The 25,903-nt window shown below is 42.2% G+C and overlaps 1 protein-coding gene across 1 annotated transcript in view; it reads right to left on the bottom strand.

Annotated features, from left to right (window-relative positions):
- SCD5 (stearoyl-CoA desaturase 5) overlaps positions 1-25,903 on the bottom strand; it is a 140,654-nt gene that overhangs the window by 22,552 nt on the left and 92,199 nt on the right. Inside the window, exon 3 of the mRNA XM_040625307.1 lies at positions 15,005-15,210. Within this exon, the coding sequence (XP_040481241.1) occupies positions 15,005-15,210 (206 nt within the window). The remainder of the gene's footprint in view (positions 1-15,004; positions 15,211-25,903) is intronic.

Genomic DNA, 25,903 nt, shown 5'->3' with positions numbered 1-25,903 from the left:
TCTATCCCGGGGGAGAATGAGAGTGTCAGAGAAGGCCGTGAACCATCACTTCATGTGGACCTCAAGGACCTCCTTCTACCCTTCTCTCTTTTACTGTGCTTTCCCTCAACTGCTTTCAGGTACGGATTTGGAGGCCTCTGGCTATTTTGTAAGTATGTGTTTTTCTTACCTGTTTTTTTTTTTTCTTTTTAGAGAGAGAGCACGAGCAAGGGTGGAAGAGGGCGAGAGGCAGAGGAAGAGGGAGAGTGGGAGGGAGAGAATCTTTTTTTTTTTTTTAAGATTTTATTTATTTGAGAGAGGGAAAGCGTGTGCAAGCGGGGTGGAGAGGCAGAGGGAGAAGCAGACTCTCCACTGAGCAGGGAGCCCTACGCAGGGCTCAATCCCAAGACCCTGGGATCATGACCTGAGCCGAAGGCAGATGCTTAACCCACTGAGCCACCCAGGTGCCCCGAGAGAGAGAGAGAGAGTTTCTTAAGCAGACTCTGTGCTAAGCGTGGAGCCTGACTCAGGGCTCAGTCTCACGACCTTGAGATCATGACCTGAATCGAAATCAAGAGTCAGACGCTTAACTGACTGGGACACTCAGGCACCCCTCTTTTCTTTCTTTTTTTTTTTTAAAGATTTTTTAAAATTTATTTACTTGACAGAGAGAGAGAGACAGCCAGCGAGAGAGGGAACACAAGCAGGGGGAGTGGGAGAGGAAGAAGCAGGCTCCTAGCGGAGGAGCCTGATGCGGGGCTCAATCCCAGGACTCTGGGATCACGCCCAGAGCAGAAGGCAGACGCTTAACGACTGAGCCACCTGGGCGCCCTGGCACCCCTCTTTTCTTTCCAATTAAATGATATGATTAATAAAAGCCAGGACTATCCCTTTCCGTCCTTTATATCTTCCTATCGCTTAATACAGAAATGCCTCTGCTTACAACTTTTCCATTTAAGGAAGTTCGCAGTACAAACAAAGCAGGGTGGAAAAGGGCATCAACTCTGCCCGCCACCAGCACGGTATTAGCAGCCACAAGCAATCATTGTGCCGCATTGTTCCTTAGTCAGGGGGATGTCAGCTGGATTTGTGCTCAGTTCTGAGCTCTCTTATGAACATCAGTAACATCATCAGTCTGAAAAGTGTAAAGGCAGTGAGTATATTTAAAATGCTGCAAAAAAGACACACGATTATGATGGAAACAAAAGTAGAAATAATTTTTCAAAACTCGAAGTGGTGAGCGAGTGCCTACTGTTGCAGGCTTCTCCTGGCAAGCTGAAAGAATCCTCAAGGCCAAAGACCAAATCACGATCAAAAAGGAAGGAAGGGGGATTGGTGAAATGAAAAAGGCAACTTTGGGGGGTTATGGCTGCATGTTAGCAGCAATGAACGGTATCCCTTGGCCTAAACTCTGTTAATCCTGCTGAAGTCCAGGAGTTATGGGTGCACTTAAGCCTAAGCCTGGTGAAGAGGTAGGTAAGGGTGGCTCCCCAGGGTCAAAGTTGCTGGGGTCAGGGCCCATCCAAATCAGCAAATCTCATCTGGTGGCCAATGAGTGTGCTGTAGCCACAGGAGGTCCACACTTGGGGGGAAAGGTTGAATAGAATGTAAGGAAGAGAAGAGTACTCCTGGTTTAAAGCTCTGAAGGGCCCACTTTATGTAGATGCATCTGGAAACTGGTAACTTAAACTTCTCTTAGTCACTTTGAACTTAGGAAAAAAATGGACACATGAGCAGGGTTTTAGAACTCAGGTCTTCATAAATGAGATAGCTTCCATATAGAGCTTTACGTGTGGTTAATTACACAAATATTTATTGCACATCTCCTCTGTGATGGACACTTTTACACACATGAACTAATTTATTCACTCAATAATTCTGTAAGATAGATATCACCACTATCACCATTTTATGGCTATGGAAATGAAATCTGGAGAATGCCAAAGTAGTCTCTTTGGATTCCAAGATGCTGTTTCACCTCTCCATACATAGCTGCCTCTTTGTATCAGCCAAATGAATAAATGAATAAATAACCCGATGCTAATATGGATTATAATTCTACCTACGCTTCACACAGTTAAAAAAAAAAAAGGCTTGATTTTTGGGGCGCCTGGGTAGCACAGTCGTTAATCGTCTGCCTTTGGCTCAGGGCATGATCCGGGTGTTTCGGGATCGAGTCCCACATCGGGCTTCTCCGCTGGGAGCCTGCTTCTTCCTCTCCCACTACCCTGCTGTGTTTCCTCTCTTGCTGGCTGTCTCTCTGTCACAGAAATAAATAAAATCTTAAAAAAAAAAGGCTTGATTTTTGAATGCACAACTATTACTTTATATAATGTCACCAATACATATGTAGTGTGTGTGTGTGTGTGTGTGTATGTGTGTGTGTATAATGCCACCAGTGTTACTTGATATAATACCACCAAGTCCACTGCTGTGGTTCTCTCTTCTGACCTTTAAAATATGTCCAGGGGCACAGAAGGGGCATTCAGCAAGCGGTTTCAGTGAGTACATAACAAAGTCAAACAGGACTCCCAGGAAGGGTTACTCTTCAATATGTATCTTCGATGCAATTTACAAAACATCTTGTAACACAGCCTCCTTGTTGAGGGCCCTTCCTTGTCTCTGGAAATCCTTTGTACTGATACAGAGTAGAGAAAACGGCTGAGAATCCGAAACACGGTTGTTTGGCAAGGGTGTAATTTCTCCAGGGCTCCCGTGCAAATTGTGGCTCTAACAAAACCTCATCTCTCTCAACCTAATTATTCCGTGACACATTCAGGATGATATAACATGGTGAAATGAAGACTGAGGAATTAGAATAAATTGTATCCAAGGAAAATCTCCCTCAGAGCTCTGACATGACAACCTGCACATGAATAATCTAAATACTCATTTTGGGTAATAGAACAGCCATCAACAAATTTGTTACTTAAGACAATATTTTCACTTCAGCTGTCAACTGACAAGGGGTCCCCATAATATATTGCCATTTGCATTTTGCATCAGTAACAAAGAAAATGTACTTGAATTTCACAAATATGTATGAATCATACTTTCAATTTTAAAAAGGGACTCAGCCTCATCAAAAATTTTCACAAAATAGCTGTCACAAGGATTTTAACGTCGTAAATCATTTCATGGCAAGAACTACAAGTTGGACAGTAAGTAATGGATTTGTTTCCAGTTAACCAATTTATTCCATACTTTAAATATATGCATTTGTGCCTTCAGATGCCTGTCGTTTAAACAACTCCTCCCATATTACTCTCTTTCCAGCTTAGCAGTAGCTGGATTCTTTAGAAAGAGCCTTCCGTGAAGCAAACCAGCACTAAAATGACTATTACTACTTATCGAGTAGTATATCCCAGCTCAGAGCACCAGGGAGACTAGGAACAAGAAATATGTAAATGCTCCATGTATTAATTTGCTTGTCTAGACACCAGATTCATTTGTGGCTGTTCTACCTTCCTATTCCATGAGAGGTAGGAAAGTGGGCTTTGGCATCTCACTTTGTTAGATCTTTTTCTTCAACAAAAATGGAGGAAGGAGATGAAGAGTTGGTATCTTTGTCCTTGGCTAGTGGGGGTTTTGGAGTTGTGAGGAAAATAACTGTATGTCCCTTTTAAAACGCAAATGGCAAAAAAAAAAAACAAAAAAAAAACCCATATGAACACATATTTAGCCTCGCTAATAAGCAAAGATCTACAAATTCATTATGCTATGAGTATCACAAGTTGAGAAATTTGCATATTATTTGACTCAGCTATTCTCATTTTAGCCAAAGGAAAATATCATAGCTATGATCAAAAATTTATGTATACAGTTATTCATCTTGGCATTGTTTTAATGATAAAAAAAGGTGAAAATCCTTCATTATTCATCAGAAATAATGATCCATCCTCACAATGAAATATTAAGCAGGGACTAAAACTGGAAAGATTCCACAGGATTCCATTGGGCAAAAACTGCAGGTCCTATGAAATAGGATGTAGAGTTCTGCTTCCACTTGGGATGTAAAAAGTTACAAGAGAACATCGTTTCCATCAGGACAATGAGAAAAGATGGGCAATATACAAAATAATTACTTCTCTTTAGCCCGCCAGAGACATGAGGTCACAAGGCAACTAAGTGATTGAATTCCAAAGAGTGGTAGGCCATTCATGAACTGCTTCACTTGACAGACCATAAGGGAAAGATGTGGCCACAATATTAGTAGATGGGAAGAAATCAGCTAAAAATTTAATGAATCCTTAAAGGCCAAGTGTGGCTAATACATCCGTTTGGAAGAGCTTAGAGCCTCAGACACAAGGGAGTTTGCACTCACCCTCCAGTTCTTTACTACAGACATGCACTGGGTGTTCACAAGAAAGTCAGAGGCAAAGGAGGAGATTGGAGAGAGCCCCCCTCCACCACATAGACATGCAGGTGGTGACCAGCTGCCACCAAAAGGCAAACACAAAGCCTTGACTTCTTCCCCAGAGACTTCTCTTGCAGAGCCAAAGTCTTAAGCCACTGGGGGAGGGCAGAAAACCTTCTGCCTCTAGGACCAGGCAAAAGTCCAATGCTTCTGTGAGAATAAGAGAAAAAAAACCTGCTCATCTCTGAGGAGGGAGTAGGAAACTCTCATCCCACCCACAGACATAGGCAGAGCCACTGTTACTGAGGGAGAGGTGGAAGCAAAACCCTTCTGTGCCCTGGTTTGTGCCCAGTATTCAGCACTGCTCCATAGCAGAGATCTCCTACTGTTGGGGGAGAGGCAAGATGCTCCAGAAGCCTTAACCCCAAGGTTCAGGCACACAGGGCTTGCCTCAGACTGATACAGAGCCAGGACAACAAAGAAATCCCAAACCCCTACTACAAGACATGCATAGAGAAGCAAGTAATAGAAGTCCCCCCTACTTGGGATATGGGCCAGAGCATAGAGAGAGATGTCCTCTGTGGTATAGGTATACAGGGACAGCTGAAAGCTGAGTGTAAAGCATTAATACTTAGAAATCCTCTTTGTACTCAAGGGTCTACTCCAAGCATATGATAACAACAGCTATGTACTGAAGTCTGTGGTACACTAAACCCAAATCTAATTTAACTCCTGATTGACTGACTCAACCTTCACCCTCTACCACCCTCCCCACTGCCCCACTAATGTCCTGAAAGAAGAATAGGTGTGGCCATTGACAAGCACGAATTATATTTACCTTAGTTTTTCTGTTCTTCTAGACATGTCCTGCATATGTTAAAAATTACAAAGCACATAAAAATGTAAGAAAAAACACATTGTCAAGAGATAAACCAATTAATAGAACCAGACTCAAAGATAATTCAGCTGTTGCAACTATCAGGGACTTTACTATAATTAACATGTTAAAGAGATCTAATGGAAAAGGTGGGCAATATGCATGAACAGATGAGAGATATCATCAGAGAGATAGAAGGTATAAAAGTGTCAAATGCAAACGCTGTACTTAAAAAATAGCGTCAGAGATATAGAATTCCTTTGATGGGTTCATGGGCAGATAAAACATAAGGAAAGAATTAGTGAACTTGAAGATATGTTAATGAAATTATTCAAATGGAAATATAAGTTAAAAAGGAGTGATTTAAATAGAACAGCACCTCCAAGAGCTGTGGGAAAATATCAAATGGTATAACACAGGTGTCATTGAAGTTCCTGAAGAAGAGAGAAGGAAAACAAGGCCAAAAATAGTTTGAAGAGCCAATGACCAAGAATTTCCCAAAATTAATGAAAGACAACAAGTCTTGGTTCCAAGAAGCCCAAAGAATCTCGAGCAGGATAACTGCTTCCTCACAAGACAAACAAACAAAAACTAAACAAAACAAAAATCGCTAGACACATCCAGAGTCAAACTGCTGAAAAGCAAAGATAAAGAAGAAATCTTGAAGGTAGTGAGAAAAAAGAAACATTACATGCAGAGGAATAATAAGAAGAATCACAGAAGACTTCTCAGAGACTACATAGAGCCTAAGACAAGCGATTTACATCTTTTAAATCTGTAAGAAAAAGACTTGTCAATCCAGAATTTTATGTCCAGTAAAAATACCTTTCAATAATGAAGATAAAAAAAGACCTTCAGACAAACAAAAGCTGAGACTTTATTGTCAAAAGGCCTGTGATACAAGAACTGTTAAAGGCAGTTCTTCAGGCAGAAAGATGGTATCAAATGGAAATTGGTACATACACACATAGAAAACAAAGCGAAATAAAGAAGACAATATTAAATATAGTTCTTCTTATTTTAATCACTTTTATTTATTTTTTTTAAAGATTTTATTTATTTGAGAGAGACCATGAGTTGGGGGGGTGGAATAGCAGAGGGAGAGGACAAGCAGACTCCACTCTGAGTGTGGAGCCTGATGCAGGGATCAATCCCAGGACCCTGAAATCATGACCTGAGCCAAAATCAAGAGTTGGACGCTTAACCGACTGAGCCACCTAGGTGCCCCTGTTATTTTAATTAGTCTTAAATAGTATGCAGGGTATGAATAAAGTTTGGTAAAAAGAAAGCAGAGCACGATTCATTAAATATAGAAGGATATACAACCAAATTTTAACTTATTTTTTTTCTAAGTGGAAGGATTACAGATTATTTTATCCTTTATAAAGTTTATTTGCATTTGCTAAATTTTCTGCAATGAACTTTTATTACATTTTGTACTAAAAGTAGAATTTTATTTGTATGTTCTGTCTTACATATTTTTTAAAGATGATGTGTGGATCCCAAGAGCTGTGAGGTTAGAAAAATTTTATAAGGTAATTGTTGGAGGAAATAACTAGAAAATAAATTTTCTGTTACGAAAAGTTTTCTCCACTTTTCTGCCCTTCTGGGAAAAAAAGAGACAATGAAAAGGCAAAAAAGGGTTTCTTCTTTGATGGCATAAGCCACTGGTAATACATCTAACTTTTAAGAGCATAAATATTAAATAAAAACATTTTATAGGAATTATTGCTGCTCTCTCTACTGGATGAAGCCTTGGAACTGGAGCCACATGCATGACTGAAGGGCTCTTTATTCCAAGAAAATATTAGAAGATAAATCTCTATGTGGTCTAGAAAGACAGCCAGGAATTGATAATATCTCAGTATTATTGAAAATTTATACTTGTACCAAAATGTCTTTTATAAAATTTAATCTTGCTTTGACTTCTATATAATTATTTAATTTTTACTTTAAATTTAGCTAAGATTTATTAAATTTTACATTAAAATTTAGCTAAGATTTCTCTCAGCTTTGGTAGTAAAGTAGTATTTTGCTAGAGAAAGAACAATTTAGTGCAAACATCTGCTATTCTTTTTTGATGGTTAATTGAGGCCACAGGGAGTCAGAATAGTTAGAATTCAAACCCAGAATCCAGATACCATCATCTACGTGATAGTTATTGAAAAGATCAGAGATAATGAGTGAAAAGACACAAAGTAAGTATATAATAGGCAGCTAACAAACAGCAGCTATTATTGGCTACTGAAGTGTATTGAAGCTATATGAAGAGGCCTTCACTGCCATCAACAATGAAGCTAAGATAACATTTACAAAGAGCAGTTCCAGAATCCATTGACACCTGTTAATTAATATGTCTGACATGCTAGTCAGTGAAGTATTGAGATTCTAGACATTTGAGAAACTGTCTCCTCATCTTGCCAGGGGAATTTCACATAGAAATGAAATGGTCAATGTGGGGAAAGAAAAAGGACTGTTAATGCTGTTGATACACTTTTATGCACCCAGAGGGGGGTGGTGAGAGGGAGGAAGAGAGAGAGAGAGTCAAACTGGCAAAGGCTTACAAAGTTCTCATAGGAAAAGTACCTCTTACAGAGGCAAACAAATAACATTTTGACTTGGAAATTTTTAAAAAGTCAAAACGAGCTATTGAGTTATATCCAACACTGGTTTCTCCCTTGCCCGAATTTTTAACCACTAAAATAGGGAAATGCTGGTGTCGATGCTGCAAACTCAATATTGAATCATCTCTTTCTTGTATTCCAGAGTACAAGTCAGCTCTCTGGTTATGGCAATCAGTCGCTTTAGAAAGGCCAAATGTTTAAGAAGAGTAAAGGGTGTTCTACCTCTTCCACTAGCTTTTAACAAAAGAAATCTAATTAAACATAGTTCACACTTCTTTTGCTAATTTCATCAGATCCTTGGAACTTAAAGATTCAGAATTTTAACTTCTGATAAGTAGAGCTGGATGCAGGGATCACTATTCAAAGAAAAATTTCATCCTCAAAACTTTTACAGCGCCAGGATAAGATGCAAAGATTTGATGTGAGGGCAGAATGGGAGAGAAGACTCCAGGGCTCAGGCTGTTAACCAAAGATAGACTGCCCCTCAGAAATGGAAGACAAGATTCAAGGAGAGGGAATATTTACATACACAGGGAACATATGGGAAAACTAAATCAGAGCAAGATGGTGACATGAGGACAAAAAAATCCTCATTCCCCCCGCCCCTGGAAAAGAAGAAAAAGTCTGCCTGAGCAGTTGGCTAAATGGCTTTTATTCTCTAATAAAACTGTGCAAAAGGAGGAACATCATAGCTTGGACAACACGGTGTGACTAATGAGGGAGTATATCCCCATGCAGAGAAGGGCACAAAGGAAGGAACAAAGCCCCCTGGCAGGTAAAGATACAATGACCGTGGGAACAGAAAGAGGCAAATAGACAAGAGGGAGTGAACCCAAACTGATTCATGGCACAGGGACTGAGTAAGAAGAGAGATGGAAAGGGGAGCAGAAAATGTCTGTCTGTGGAGAGAGAGGCCCAGTCAGGCAGAGAGCAGATGCATGGTGGGGCTCCCTCTCTCACATTCCCAAACCTAAATAGAGAGATCTCTAGAAAGAGGGAGCAAGCGTCCTCCAGAATCTGGTTCTCCTGTTGACTGTCCCATCCCCAGTACCCAGAACAATTCCTGGTATGTAGTGAGTGCTCAAAATACAGTCACTGGATGAAAAGTGACATATGCAGAAAAGGGAAGGAAGCGGAATCCGCTGAGAAATGCCACATGCGCCTGGCTTGCATTATTAAGGCGTGAGTTGGCAGGCAGTATATCAAAGAGCTGGGCTCTGCATGTAGCCTAAACAAGTGATGCCTACCCTGGGGCCAGTTTGGTTTTGCTGTTGCAGGACCATCAAGGACCCAAGTGAATCAGGCAAAGGTTAAACCAAGGGTAATTGATGAGCAAGGAAGTAGCAGAGGGTGGTTGTTCTTAAAAGGCACTGTCGCCTCGTCTGTCCCCAGATCTCACCCACAAGTCTAGATGTTTGAATATCTCATCAACCAGGGTCTCTCATTTGGGGATTATTTCCGTAGAGTTTTCCACAAAATACAACTAACCAACCAAGGCCTTGAATGTACTTAGCCACTCAAAGTTACTATTATCTAGACAAGAATTGTTCTATTAACTTAGCAACAAATAGGGTAGGTCTCCAAGGAAAATGGACTCAGAATAGAGAGGACTTCCTGGAAGCCCCACATGGAACCCTAATCAAACAGTGATGGATTTGTTCAGCAGAGGTGGGGTCACGTTAGTTGTAAATTCCCAGATGATTCATCCCACTCCCTAGGGGATCCCCTACATGGAAGATGAGGGGGCGAGATGGAGAAATGAGGATGAGTCAATTGTAGACCTGTCTGACTGCTCGCCCTGGCTATTTGATGTCACCAACACAGAAATACATGTGGGGTTTAGACATAGGATTGACATAAAGTCATAAAAAAGAGGGTATTGCTGAGACATATGATGTTCAACATTGAAGAAAAAAATAGACTAATGATAACAGACCAGGAGAAAAACAGAAGTGAAGTAGGCCTCAAATAGATTCTAGCCATTCAAGTGTCAATCTTATTGGAATGGCAAAATTTATACATTTTCATACCTTCCCAGGGCACTAAAACAGAAGTGTTTCACTCTTCTAGATCATCCCATCCATTTTCTTTCAGCTTATCTCATCACCATGGCAATGAGGCAAGGACCTTGTCTTCATATGTTTGGACTAGACTAGCATCCTTGTTAATTACTTCAAAAATGCACATGGCAGTGTCTGCATGCTATTTCTAAGGAAATTTCTTGTCTAATAAGGGAATCAATGGGATAAGCCAAGCATTAGGAGGAACAACCTCTGGATTTTATCCTCACTCTGCCATCTCAGAAAAATGAGGTGAGATTTCAGTTTCTGCTCACAAAATGGTGGCAGAAAGGCTACTCACTTGCTTTATAATGAAAACATCAGACTGAGTAACTTGTGATGGCCAGTCATTTTGTTTACGTAATTAACTATGAGAGAGACTGCTAATTGCTTACCCCATATCAATTCACACTTTCTTTCATAGGAACAAAACCGGGATTTTATGCAAGGGTGGAATGCATCAACCAAGAGACTACATTTTCCAGTTTCCCTTGAATGCAGACACAGTTAATGAGAAGTGTGTGGATAAGCCGTGTGTGTCTCCTGGGAAAGCTCTTTATAGGTGACTGACTCAAGTGAGCAGTGTTAGCCCCCACCCTCACCCCCAACTTCCTTTTGGTTGGAGCTCTAGTGATCACCTTGGACCTTAAAATGAAAGAATGAAAGTCATACGCTAAGGTTGATGGAGAAGAAGATAAAAGAATCCAGTGACCCTTGTGATGCTGTCATAACCTGGGCCTTCACAATACTTTTATATGTAAGGGAAAGAAACTTCTATTCTGCTTAAGCCAAAGGCAACTCTTAACTGACAGACCCACTGCCAACCTTATGAGTGGTCCCCTTCTAGGCTCACCCAAACATTTGCAGGACTCAGACCAAGAGCAGAGATGGAGGCCCCTACCCTGTGATCTGCCCATTTCTCTTTCCACCCCTAGGTCTGTCCTCTCTCTGTGCACAGCCACGCTCATGCTTCCAAGCTCATCGTCAGGCTAACAGTGCGTCTTGACCACTCTTCAGGAGGACAGAGCCCTGGAGAGGCTGGTGTAGGTTCTAGAAGTAGGCTCAGAGTCATCTGGGCAGGAATTCCAGGTTCCCAGGACCCCAAGGCATGGTCTACAAGTGAGAGAAGATTCCAGGTGGTATGTGCCTTTGCCCTGTGATCTCCTTACCCCATGGGGTAAAGCATAGCCCTTGTAGGATAGGACCTAGGGAAGGGCTCAGCCACCAAAGTCTAAATATGATACTATTAGCTTCTCTCCCTCTTGCCTCCTACCACCTTCCTTTTTGTCATTCACAACTTGACAGTAGAGTAAAACTTGAAGTAGTCCAGTTAACTAACTTGTTATAACAGACTTGGTAAAATTATCTTTTAGAGGAAAAATCTAGAACTATAGCTTGAATTGTGTTGTTTTCCTGTTATCTTTAATGCCACTGTCTTCTCTCTTTTATTATACTGTATAGTGGAAATTTGATCAAGTCTGGATCTCTGGCAAGCCACACCCAGCATGGAGCCCAACATGGGGCCCGAACTCATGACCCAGAGATCAAGACCTGAGCTGAGATCAAGAGTCAGACACTTAACTGACTGAACCACCCAGGAACCCCTGGCAAGTTTTTCTTTGGTAAGTTGTCATGAGGAAGGCTAAGCCCAAGTTTATCAACCCGCTGCAATATTCATGCTGGATCAGCACTAACATTAGTGGATCAGCTGCAAACCTAGGGCACCGAAACTGGAACAGGGCCTGACGCCCTCAGAGAACCACACAGCAGCAGGTGGAGATTCCGGCTAGGAGAGGAGCTCTATAAGGTGTGCCACTGAAGTGACCAGGACTGGGTCCCTATTACTCTTAGAGTACCCCACTCAGCTGAGGGTGACAAGGACTGAGACCTCATGTGGCAGTGCTGCCAATGACAGGGTCCACCCCTACCTCAAATCACACCCCAAGGGCAAGGACTCAATCTTTAAGGAATCTGTGGCCTCCACATGGCCTGACTGGCAGGACCAGTAAAGCTGGTTTCATGAACATGAAAATACCCAAACTGTTGCACTATGTCTGTGTATTCGGGAAGCTCTCCCCTTTAGTGATTCCTGCAGTGATTTTAAGCCTTATTTTCGATTATGGATCTCTATGTTCTCTAGGCTGGGTAATTACCAAAGAACATGAGTACTCACCCACACTTCAGAGAACTGCTGTAACCCTTTCAAACAGCAAGGTATAATCAAAAGAACATGGAGCAAAGAATTTGAGATGTAGGTGGGCGCCACAGAGTAAATGTTTGTGTCCCCCCAAAATTCGTATGTTGAAACCTAATCCCCAATGCAATGGTATTAGGAGGTGGGGCCTTTGGGAGGTGATTAGGCTATGAAGGTGGAGGCCTCACAAATGGGATTAGTGCCCTTACAAAGGAGACCCCAGAGAGCTCCTTTCTCTTTTCTTCCCTGTTTAGGAACAGCAAGAAGATGGCTGTTTATGAACCAGGGAGAAAGCTCTCACCAGACACCAAATCTGTGGCACCTTGATCTTGGACTTCCCAGCCTCCAAAACTGTGAGAAATAAATGTTTGCTGTCTATGCTACCTAGTCTATGGTATTTTTGTGATAGTGCCCCGAAAGACCAAGACAGTGCTTCTATCTCCAACTTTCTATCTACATTTTGTTTATTCATTTTCCCATAGGAAAAATGGAAGACATGCTCTAAAGTTCAATGGCTCTACGTAGTTCTATGTAGTGACAGATATATTAAATACCCTTTCCCTCATCTTCATCTCCTTGTCATCTTTCAGGTCTTGGCTTAGAAGTCAGCTCCTTCCATAGGCCTTCCCTCACCGTCACCAGCCTGCATTGTGTCCCCATGGTGCCCTGTACTACACCATTATAGCACTACTCTCACTAGGGTATAATTGTTTATAAATTTATCTGTGGGTTCCCTGCTGGTCTGCAAATCGGGGGTGGGGGTGGCGGTACAGAAACCAATCTTTAAGGTTGTATCTTCAGCACCAATTCTTAGCAGGAGCTTAATAATATATAAGGAATGATGATGTGAGTGGATGGTTTATGATAGCTACAACCCCTTTTGGTCGCTGGGCTGGTGATGAACGATGTTCTCAGGTAACTATTCAGGGAACATGCTGAAATTGTCTTTGTTCTTCTGCCTGCATTTAGAAATAGTCTTCAGACATGTGTACCACCAGTATACACCTAATGAATCAGATTTTTTTTTTTAAGGAAGAAGATGAAAAAAAAGTCTTCTACTTTTATGATGAGAGAAACCCAGACTATTATACTCAGCTCAGTTCTCATTAATAAAATAGAAGATCTTTTGCCTTCTCATCTGAGCTCTTCAAATTAATCTAAGGCCTGATTGTCCCAAAGCATTACTAATTATATAGCAACATCATTTATCTCACAGAATTGGAAATGACATACATATTCAGTTGCAGAGAGATGGTTAAATAGAGTGTGACGCTAACTAGTGAACTCACACAGCCTTCAACAATGGTGCCTCCAAGATAATCTGAAGTTAAAAGACAAGACATAAAATTACATATGCAGTATGACTGTCATCATGCAAAATGTATCAAATATATGGATAAAACGTGGAAAGATATGTTACAGATTACAAATAATGGCTGTGTTTTTGTGTCAGGACTATGAATTAGTTTCACCCTACTTTTCTGAATTTTGCAGATTTTCTTTAATGACTTAATATTTTATGCTCATGGTGAAAAATCAAAATGAACAAATCATTTAATTGTTAATCGAAAACACCTTGTTATTTTCTGCTATAAAACTACTGGTGTGTCCACCTGAAAGAGCTGTGTTGAGACCCTCAAGGACCCTCGGGAGAAACCAACAGAAGCAGGGGATGGAAACATACTGAATCCTCTGGCCTGTGTTATAATAATAATAATCGCTGATCTAAGCTCTTAACTATGTGCCAAGCATTTCCCACACATTTTCCTTCATTATGTCCTCATAAGAACTGTAGGAGACAGTGATCAAGAGTGGTCAGATCTTTTTCTAGCACAAGGAGGAGTCACAGAGTTTGATCCTAGGCGGTCTGTCTCCACGTCCGCCATTTTGTCACTATGCGCTGCTGCCCACTCCAATGTAAGGAGAGAGGTCGAGGGGAACGCGAGCACAATTCTAAGCCATACTTTCTTTCATGAAAGAATCATTTGTGTCACACAAAGGTGCAACCTCCATTTCTATATTCAGGAGTTTCTATTCAGATAAGTCCTCAAATGACTCCTGCTTGTCAGTGGAGATGGTCTCTGGTAACCACTTTTTTACCATATTATCTCGAGGCTCTAACCAGAGTGCATTCCATAAATTATCTCTCTTTGCACATAAATCCATTACTTTGGAGCAAAAAGCCCATTTATAAATGTTCTCGTAGTGGCCCACTTTGCAGATCCAGACCAACATGGATACAGTCTATGCCAGGTTCCTGGTGAAAAGGTGAAAAACAGCCAGTTTCTATTTGCCAGCACAATTACAGGCAATTTTCTCCATGTGCCTACTGAAAGCAGATCTACCCTGCAAATGCTGACTGACTGACTATGCTCAGTTGACACCGTTAGTGAGCACAAGCATTTTGGGGCTCTCTGTTAACATTTACATGGTCACATTTTCTCTGCACAGAAACCTACTGGTGTAACCTTTCAGGAGGCAGGGGAAGGGAGCCGTCACTGCAAGAGAATTCCAGAACAGAGCAGGATACCTGGAAAGAGTCCAAAGCTGTCAGAGTCAAGTTTCGCTAAAATAAAGCAAGTCCTCCCTGCCCTCCCCGCCACCACAGGGAAACATGGGTGGGGGATGGGGAACTACAGAAACAGATACCATGAATTCAGTCATGCGGATTATTCTGAGGGAAATGACAATAGGCTTAAAGGAAATCCATTTCAATTTAAAATTACAATTCAACACAAATGTGTAAACAGGGAGGACTTAATGAGCAAAAGGAAATGAATAAACAGAGGTAAATCCTAACACGAAGGGTAAGTGTTATGAGGAGAACTACTTGGGGGTATTATTGCACCCCATTGCGCTCAGTCTCTCGATCCTGTCCTGCAAGGGACAACTCTGCGGTGTCTCTTCACTTACTTTCTCTGGAATCGGACCACAGGATCAGCCAGCAGGTCAGTGAAGTCAAGCTTGCTCCCCTTCTCGATGACATCTCTATGTTTGCGAACAAACAGCCACCCGATATGGGAGAAGAAGAAACCCCGGCGGGCATTGTGAGGGTCAGCATCGGTCTCTGAGTACTTGTGGTGGACTCGGTGGTCCCTGGCCCACTCAAAGATGTCATTCTGCAGAGAGAACACAGATCCCGAGTGAAGAGACAAAGCACCCTTCTTGAAAGCTTCTCAGGCTCCCCCTGGACCACACCCCTCACCATCCTCACCACTGACTTCCGCTTTGCTCCCACAATCAACCCACAATGTCTTCATCTCAAGTTCGATCCCTGGGGTTGGTCTGGGGTGGTTTCCATGAAAACAAGAGGAAATCCTTCCTTAGAAGGAATCTTAGCTTGTGTTTGGGATGTGCCCGCTGCGGGAGGTTCAGGCGTATTGAATGAACGAGAGGGGGAACCTGAAAGTTCTGGTGGAGGCTACGGAAGTCTCCTGGGAGATCATTCATGTCAAGAAAAGAAGGATCCAGTCTCAAGATGAAGTCTTGGTTGTCAGAGGAGAGGGGCAACCTTGAGTATGAAAGAAGAATATGAAAGAAGAGTATGGTGCTTGGCCTGAATCTCTCTGGCCTCTCTCTCATTCTTCAATGGCCTTCATGTCCCACTTACAGAGAGCAGGAAGCCAGTTAAGTAAAAACCCAAAGAGTTACTTCACCAAATCTCTGCAAAATATCAAGACACAAATAACACTGTTTGAGGACTGCTCTAACAGTGTGTCACAGGGAGGGAGGGGAGGTCACTTTGGCTCCCTGAGGAATCCAATGTACTTGGCCTGGCCCTAGAAGCAGAAATGCCTCACAGACAGGCGGTGCTTACTGGAATCCCAAGAGAGACTCTGGTGCCCGAGGAAGGAGAAGCATTGTCTAGCAGATTCTGCCAAACCCACAAACGTAGTGGGGCTCAGGTACACAGGGAGGATGCATCCTATTGACCCTTTCATGTTCGGAGACAAAGGGAGGGTGTCAAGGAACTGGAGGTCCTGGATGAGCTATATCAAGGACAAGAACCTATGGCATTTAGGCCGATAGTATTACTGAAACCTTATCTACAGTCATGGGCCAGTGAGATCTCTAGACTTTCAGTTTAGACTCAGTTTTGTTTTTCTCTGATAATGCTTTCAAAACCTTGAACAGGCAAACTACACTGGGAAGTAGTGCTTTTGATAGGAGAAGTCGTCTGAAAATAGAAATAAATTTATATAGTGCATAAGCCCTTTTTTAAAAAAAGGTCATAATGTTTTATACTATACTCTTTAGGCCTTGGTCATGTTTTCACTAGCAATCTGCCAGTTCCCAGATATTGGCTTCATCCTGCTGATGAGAAGAGAGGGAATAGTTTTATTCTCAAGATTCTAACCATTTCTTTAATCAAAAGGGAGTTCATTGAGTCTTTGGTTTCTCGGGCTCATCCAATGCACCCGGAAGCCTTGTTTCTCCAAGAGCGCCTCTGAAAACTTCTCAATTTGCTTCACCCTTGATATAATAGGACAGAGAGAGGGGAGGTAGACAAACCTTCAGAGTTATGTGCTCAGCTTTGAATACAAAAAGAGAAAAGAGGTTCTTAGGAGTCTGTGCAAGGCAAAAATTATAGCCTGGCTTACTGAGATAAGAAAGAGGTCTTTAGATTTTACCAGAGTATTTAAACACAGTGGTTGGAAAGAGCGAAAGTATTTATTACTTATAATCACAGAATCTGGAGTTAGAAAGGAATTTCAAGCATCAGTCAAGACCACTGCAGCCCAAGGAATAATTTATTCCTTCTGCATTTGCGTGCTGCCATGTCCGCATGAACACAGGAAGAAAGGGGGCTACTCTGTTCCCAGTTCACAGATGGCAAAACTAAGGCTTAGCAGACTTTTATTCGAGTTCGTCGGGCGGGTCACAACAGTAATGGAAAACAGACAGCCCTCCTCCAGTTCTTAGTTCACTCGCTTTTCAACAACATATTGCCCTCCGTCTCCAAATTTAAAGTCCGAGGGTCTTTACAGAGAACTCTCATTTTCCTTGTTGAAAGGTTATATTGGTTCTTTATCACAAGCAGTTTTATAAAAACTCTAAGCAGAGCAGCATTGTTCTCACGTAATTCAGCACACGACAACCACAACAAAAGCATGATGATGGAGACAGGTCGGGACAGAGATGTTTGTTTGCTTTAATCCCTCTTACCTGGATACCTTCCCAAGAGAAGCCGCTCGGACTGCAACAGTGGGTTGAAGTGAGAGTTTGGGCCACTTTCCAAATAATCGAGCATGTAATCGAGCCCCAGATACTTTAAGATAAATTTTTAAAAATCTTCCGTTATTGTTCTGTTTTTGTTTTTAACACTACAGCTGAGTCCAATGAAAAAGTGACACAAAGAATGAGATATAAGCCAAGAAAAGGGCAGAAGAGAGCGAGATTCACACGCTCACCCAAGGGCCTTTTCCTTCCTACTTATCTGCATTTTGCGTCTATCCTGGAGTGATTGAGAGCGGGAGCCAACCGGCGAAAGGCATTTGTCTTTGATGAAAAGCTGTGTGTACCTAGGGTGTGTCTGGTACAGTCAATACGTGTGCAAGGACGAGTGGAGGGCTGATGAAGAGGGCGAGGTGGCTTAGCAAACCTCAGGAGGTGGGGAGTGAGAGGAAACAGCCCCAGTGATCTCCAGCTAATCTCTTTCCCCCCCAGTGTTTACAAAGTACTGACTCCTGCTGTCTGGAACTGTGTGCACCACTCCATCATCCTCGCTTCATGGGAAAGTAAAACAAAATTGAGGCACAGAGAGATGGCAAACTTCCATCAATGAACGGACTCTCATGAATGTGTATTCTGTCTGTTCTGTGCCCTGTGTGCACGGTTTGGAAGGGGCATGATATTAAACTCAGCAGCAATTTCTGAAACCTAAATACTTACACGCTCTCACAAATCAGTTGACAAATGATTCCATTTGCGACTCAGAGTTTATACCTAACAGTTCTGGGAGATCACAATCATAACACACAACCCCATTACCTTCAAAAGTGGACACTCATTTTTATTGAGTTTATTGATCATTCCTGGAAAAGAATTTTTTTCAAGATTTTATTTATTTATTTAAGATAGCGAGAGAGAGAACAGGGGAGCAGAGGGAGAGGGAGAAGCAGACTCCCTGTGAAGTAGGGAATCCGATGTGGGGCTCAATCCTGGGAGCCCGGGATTATGACTTGAACCAAAGGCAGATGCTTAACCGACTGAGCCCCCCAGGTGCTCCCCTGGCAAAGAACTGAAGTGATGAAAAGTACTACATTATTTCTAAGAGCCCGGAGTATAACTGAGGCACAGGCGGCTTGGGGGTGCGTCACAGGAGAGGAACAGACAGAGGAAGAGACCAAATCAGGAGTATATAGCTCACGTGGTAGGTTTTATTATCTGAGGAGCCAGACTGTGCCCTACTCTGTGCTGTCCAAGAGCAATATAACGCAAGCGCATATGTAATGAAAACTTTCCTGGTAGCCACATTAAAAAAAAGTGAGAAGAAATAAGTAAAATTAATTTTAATCATATATTTTACTTAGTATACCCAAAATATCATTTCAATATATTATTAGCATAAAATTATTCATGAGATTTTTTTTTAGAGATTTTATTTATTTATTCGACAGAGATAGAGACAGACAGCGAGAGAGGGAACACAAGCAGGGGGAGTTGGGAGAGGAAGAAGCAGGCTCATAGCAGAGGAGCCTGATGTGGGGCTCGATCCCAGAGCACCGGGATCACGCCCTGAGCCGAAGGCAGACGCTTAACGACTGAGCCACCCAGGTGCCCCAATTCATGAGATATTTTATGTTATTTTTGGTACCAAGTCTTTGAAAGTGTGTGTGTCTTTGACACTTCTAGCAGACATCAATTCAGACTAGCCACGTTTCAAGTGCTCAGTAGCCACGTGTGATTAGTGGCTACCATATTGAACAGTGCAGGTCCAGCTCATGGCTTGTCCGCTTTTCTATATTGTGTTATTAAAAGTTTAAAAAACCTCAGTGTTAAAAAAATAATGAAAAATTTACAAAAAATTCAGCTTTGCTTACTGGTGAGAGTGTGAAATTGTCACAAACCATGTGAAGGGCAATGGCTTGGTTGCAAATATCAAAAGCATTAAAATTGTGCCTATCTTTCAATGTAGTGATCCCTTTTCTAGAATTTATCTTAAGGAAATCATCATGGTTGTGTGCGAAGATATAACCACAAAGATGCTCACTGAAGTGAAAACTGGAAAAACCCTGAATTTCCACATAACAGGATTTCATGGAGTATTTTGTGATATATTAATTGAATACTATTCGTGTGTGTGTGTGTGTGTGTGTGACAGAAAGTTGCTGGAGAGAAATAGTAAGAAAAAAGTCTTAGGGTTACCTCAGGGGAGTGAGACTGGGAGGTAGGAGATGAGGAGAACTACTTTTACATTTTACCTTATACTCGGAAGCTTTTCACAAAAGCATCTGTTGGTTTTGAATTAAAAACCAATTAACAAAAGGATATTGTAGTATAGACATGGAGAGATGAAAGGGAAAGCAGTTCAGTGAAAAGTGGTTTTCAAAAATAATTATAATTTTAATAAAAATGTGTGTGTACGCCTAGGAAAAATATAGGAAGTATGTAAGCCAACCTGTTTAGAGTGGGTCTTTCCAGGAAGTAGGATGGTGAGTGATTTTTAAAATTTTTTCATTTGCTAAATTTTTATAACAAACAAGTTCGTCTTTTGTCGTATGGGGCAAACAGATTTTTTAAAACATTTCTATCCTCCTGAGTCAAAACCACGCAGCTTCTGCCATCCACCCCATGTCCCGCGTGGCAGCAGAAACTCCACGGAAGTGTACGATTTGCCTAGTACTCCAGTCAGTTCCACATCTTTCCATCGCTCTTCTTCATTCTTATTAGCCCCCGTCAACCAATCACACCGCGATCAGTGCGACAGTGCCCTTGCCGAAAGGCACCCTGTGTCTTGTACGTTTAATACTTCACTCTGCATCATAGATCACATCCCCAAACAGGGTCCCTGCTGAGACTGTGGAAATTGAAATTGATCGTGCGGTGATTTTTCTCCATAAGCACAGCCTTTGAGTATTATCTGGGACTTGAGCGAAGGTAATCAATCGCAGAAGCTCCACTGAAACGGATCATGAGGCAACCCTTCATCAGAACTGCTTCTCCCCAACTTCCTTTTATGTTCCAAATAAATTCCTGAACCCCGTCCTCTAAGCTGGCAATAGGGGAACCTGTCTTTTGAGGCCCACATCATTTCCACTGCTTAGCAAGATAAAGGCTAAATGTAAACAGCATTTAGCTTGTCCTACTCAACAGATCTGAGGCCAGAGCCATTGCTGGGCTTTCCCCAGCCTGGCTGCATGCACTTCTGTGCACCTCTGACCAGACACCACTGTGGTCGTACTGTCCCCTAGTTCAGCTGCTTAACGTTCCCAAAGGGGCAATCTATCCGGTGGCCTCAAAACATAGCCAAAGGGGATTCCACTGGTGTTCATAATACATCTTTGTTTCCAGTCAGGAGTGAAAAACAAACTGGGACCACATGTCAGCTCCAACAGGCAGGTTTTAGAGTAGAATGTGTGTGTGTGTGTGTGTGTGTGTGTGTGTGTGTGTGTGTGTGAATGAATGGCATCTTGTCTGGAAAAAGAGTCATTCTATCAAGGGGGTCAAAGAAGAGAAGACACTGCTGCCTCTACTCTTTAGGGACCATAAAGCTCATTTGAAACAGACTTTATCTCAGTCTCTGGGGTCTGAATTTAATCTCCTCCAGTGCAGATGCCAACATTGTACTTTTTAAACAGTGAAGAACATTCAGTGCTTTCCCCATTGTTGATACTGGGTCAGCACTGATATCCCTCCAGATAACACTGACAATCTGCTAGAAAAGCCAAGAAAGTCCCAAGAAGGGCCTGGCAGAAGTCTATAGCACCTGGTAAATTGTAGCTTCCAGAAGACAAGTTCCCACTTGCTGCCTAGCCTTCCTGTGGCCCTCAGCCTGGGGAGGTGTTATAAGCTGGGCGATCGTTAAAAGCCAACTTTAGTGATTTAAAAAGTACTGACAAAACTTAAAGATTGCAAAGAAGGAAAGGGGCGTTCTATATTTTCTTTTATAACTGCATTGTTTAGATCTCTTACAACGAGGAACACATTTTAAAAATGGCTTTGGTAGTCTTCTTGGTAGACAAGTTGGCCTCCTGTGAATCTTTTCAATTTGGCTTTTGGAGGTATTTTCAGTCGGTGATGTCTAGTCTCCTGAGCTGTATCTCCTTCACTCAGTGAGCCAAGATTTCAGGGAAGAAAAGGCCTAGAAAAGCATGACAGCCCAGCAGCGAAGGGCACACCTTGTTCCCAGATCTTTCTTTTTAAATATCACTCCCCTTGAAAAGGAGTCAAGACTGATGAAATGGCAGATGTCGAGACCAGGGCAGGAAAAGAACAAAAGGAATGTGGGATATTTTGTTGTACCAGAAAGTAAAGAATTGCTCAAAGAATGATGGGGATGTGTCAGAAAGGACGTGGGAGCCCATCTGTAGTGCCTCTCACTGAACAAACTGGGGTAATTCGATAATAATTTGGGGCATTAAGATGAGTAACAGTAATGGATTAAAAATGATGTAATAAATAAGAGTCATTGAGTCCATAATAAATAAATAAATAAATAAATAAATAAATAAATAAATAAATAGAAGAAATGATGGAATGAGAAAATAACTGTTTCGCAGGTGCCATGGCAATAATTGATTCCAGCAAGAGTCGCCTGTGTATGCTGAAACTATTGGGTAAAAGGTTGATGAAGGAAAAATATTTACATAGGCTCATAAGACCTCAGTATAAATTAGTTATTAATTACAAAAGGAAAAGTGGTCATCTTACAGGAGAAACTGGGTAAACACCACCTTAACTAAGTGATCAAAGTTCATACCACCCATAATGGTATAATGACAAAGTGATATCATGTGCCTCTTAGTTGATGTTCAGGACACAAGATCATTAATGTAGCATTCGCAACAAAAATGCACAGAATATAGGTGGGAGAAAACATGAGCAAAGCAAAATGGGGAGCATTCCACAAAATAACTGGCCTGTGCATTTCAAAAATGTCAAAGTCATAAAACCAAGGGAAGACCGAGGAACTATTCCAGATGGAAGGAGACCAAAGGGGCATCACAACCCATTTTAAGGCAGGATCCTGAATTGGTTCTTGGGCTAGGATCCTGGATATAGCATTTAGTCAGCATTAAATCCCCTAACTTTGGTCCATGTTCTATGTTGTTACAACATGTCTTTGCTATTAGGAACTACATAGTGAAGTATTTAGGGATGAAAAGGCGTGATGTTTTTTAACTTACTCTCAAATGATTCAGAAAAACACACATATGGGAAGAGAAAGAATAATAAAGCAAATGAGGCCATATGTCAACAATTAGTGCATCTGGATGAAGGGAATATGGGATTCCTCATGGTATTTTTTTTTTAAGATTTTATTTATTTATTTGACAGAGATAGAGACAGCCAGTGAGAGAGGGAACACAAGCAGGGGGAGTGGGAGAGGAAGAAGCAGGCTCATAGCAGAGGAGCCTGATGGGGGCTCGATCCCATAACGCCGGCATCACACCCTGAGCCGAAGGCAGACGCTTAACGACTGAGCCACCCAGGCGCCCCTCCTCATGGTATTTTTGCAAGTGTTTTGTAAGTTCAAAATTATTTCAAAATAAAGAGTTAAAATTAAAAAGAAAAATGTCAAGGGCATCTTTTTTAAAAAATCTCAGATTTTCTCCTTCTACTCCATTTCTACCCCACCACTCTTGCTCAGGCTTTCGTCAGTCTACCTGACTCCTTTCCCCCGTGCAATACATTTGATACACTGCAACCCTCCTCCCCGTATTCATACTCCCCAAATACCTATCCTCTTACTTATTATCCAACAACCTCCCCATACTACTTTTCTCATCAAGTCTAAACATTTCCTCTTCTTGACAATCAAAGAGCTTCAACTGGTCTGACCATCCTTATCTTTCCCACTTTGTTTATTCTTTAATTTGACAATAATTTACTGACTGTTGGTATGCGCCAGGCGATAAGGAACAGGACAACCAAGGCTCTGTCCTCAAGGAATATATATTGTATAGAGAAGACAAACATAGAGTTAATAGAGTCAACATAAATAAAATCATTCCAGGCTGAGATTAGTGCTATGAAGCAAATACACATGGGGGATAATAAGGGGACAGTGAGCAAAGACTTTCCAATCAGGTAATCCACTGTCTGGAAAGAAGGGTGGGGGAGATGGCGCGGAGGAGGGAGGTGGGGAGAAGGGAGCTATGTGGAGCAGAGGGAAGGACTGGGTACAGTCCAGGAACTAGTAGACCAGTGTGTTGGGTATGTGGAGGTAGGCAAGAGTTAAGTCTGAGAAATACTGTGGTGTAATAAAGAATGTATCTGGGGACATGTGGGGGGCTCAGTCGGTTAAGCATCTGCCTTCAGCTAGGGTCTTGGTCCCAGGGTCCTGGGATTGAGTCCCACATCGGACTCCTTACTCAGTGGGGAGCCTGCTTCTCCCTCTGCCTGCCACTCCCCCTGCTTGTGCTCTCTCTCTGACAAATGGATAAATACAAATCTTTTTAAAAAAATAAAATAAAAAGGAATGTATCTGGTCTTTGTCCCTTGTGGTTCCTGGCAGAGAGCTTCAAAAACCCTTGGAATTTCCTGAGTGATGAAGAGTTTCTTTATTATGCTAGTGGTGTAACTGTGGTAGGCCCCCAGATAGCTTCAGGATTAGGCTGGTCACCAAAAAGAACCATCACGTGACTAGAGGGTTGGCACTTTGCGAGGGGATGGGACCTGGAGGCTGAGTTCGGTCCTGGGGCCAGGGATTCAATCAACCACGCCCATGTAATGAAACTCCAGTATGAACTCTGGACACAGGCTTGGAGGAACTTTTTGGCTGACCAAGGCGCTGATATGCAGGGCAGGTAGCACACCTTGCTTCCACCGGGAGAGGGTACAGCCGCTCTGCCTGAGGGATCCTCAAGCCTCGCCCTAGGTGTCTCTTCTGTTTGGTTGGTCCAGATATCCTTCATAATTAAAACTCTAATAGTAAGTACACTTCCTTGAGTTCTGAATTGTTCTAGTGAATTCTCGAACCTGAGGGAATTGTGGGAATTTGTAGCCAGTCGGTCAGAGGTAAGAGGGGCCTGGAGACCCTACTTGCAGCTGGTACCTGAAGTGGAGGCAGTCATGTGGAAGGCTGAGGCTCAACCTTGTGGGATGTGACGCCAGCTCAGGTGGTGAGTGTCACAACTCTAGTGAAGGGTGCTGGGGTGCAAGCAGAGCGTTTCCCTGATCACTCAGGGCCTTTGAGGCCATAATAACGGGGCTGGATTTCATTCCAAATGCAATGCTAAGCCACAGAAAGATTCTTTTTTTCTCGCTAGAGAGTGGTTTAATTTTCTTTTTTTTTTATTATAATGATTTTTTATTATATTATGTTAGTCACCAGAGAGTGGTTTAATTTTCAATAAGTTCTGTCAGGCTGCAGTAGGGTGAGGGGCGGGTGTTGAAGGAGGAAGACCAGTTGATGAGGCAAGAAATGGTGGCTTGGACCGCAGGGTAGCACAGATGAGAAGCGAGCAGATGCAAGACACTATCTAGCAAGTGGAACTTGAAGAGGTTGGCTAAGAGACTGGAGTGAGGGATGATTAGGGAAATGGAGAAATCCTGAATGATGCCCAGATTTCTGGCCTCATGAGGGGGAGATGGTAGAGTCACCACTTTGGTTTTGGGCACATTGATTCCGGGAGGCCTGAGAGACATCCAGTGAGAGATGCCATGCAGGTCGCTGGGTTTACAACATGCACCAGCATTTTACAGTCAGTTTCCTTCCTTAATCAGAACTATTTTGGACGATGCAGGGACCCCAGACAATATGCCATGAGTATTCCTCTCTCTCCACCTTCGCTCATGTGTTTCCCCTACTTTCCCCCTTCTTCCTGGCCTTCACAAATCCTTCTCACCTTTCAAGGCCTGGCTCAAATCTCCCCTTCTGCATTAGGTTTCATCCTAGTACCACAGCCCATATTCATATTTCTGCAGCCTTAAGAGTCAGTATAAAGCTCTTGAGCAATTTAACCTCCCATTGTCTAGTAAGAGTTTCCCTTTATTATACAGACGTCTAGCCAGCCCTATCAGGTTGTAAACTCCTTATGACAAGGGCCATTTCTGATATATCTCTTATATTCCTCACAAGCACATAGAGGTTTACGCACCTTTAAATTAAAAAGGAATTAACTAGATATTTATACAAACAGCCATAGAAGAGTCAACAGAAAAAGACGAAGATAATCAAATGTGTCTGCCTTCTAAAAGAGTTTTTATTTTTATTTTTATTTATTTATTTTTTTAAGATTTTATTTTATTTATTCGACAGGATAGAGACAACCAGCAAGAGAGGGAACACAAGCAGGGGGAGTGGGAGAGGAAGAAGCAGGCTCATAGCAGAAGAGCCTGATGTGGGGCTCGATCCCATAACGCCGGGATCACGCCCTGAGCTGAAGGCAGACGCTTAACCGCTGTGCCACCCAGGCGCCCCTCTAAAAGAGTTTTTAAAGGCAAGGCTAGAAATTTCCTCTAGCATATGAAACTATAAATTTCACTATTAATTAAAATTGTTGATTCAATGGCTCTTGTAGCATTGTATCTTTGGAGCTTTAATAAAGCATGTAACACAGCATCCCTGAAACACTCCTGTGACAAGAGCTCTGACTGGTGCTAGTAGGAACTATGACAGGATGATTGAAAGCCTGAACTTTGATA

Source organism: Ursus maritimus, unplaced genomic scaffold (genome assembly GCF_017311325.1).
Source record: "Ursus maritimus isolate PB19 unplaced genomic scaffold, ASM1731132v1 scaffold_8, whole genome shotgun sequence".
In the NCBI taxonomy this organism is placed as follows: domain Eukaryota; kingdom Metazoa; phylum Chordata; class Mammalia; order Carnivora; family Ursidae; genus Ursus; species Ursus maritimus.
The sequence above is the reverse complement of the archived record's forward strand: the minus strand, read 5'-3'. Positions and strand labels throughout refer to the sequence as shown.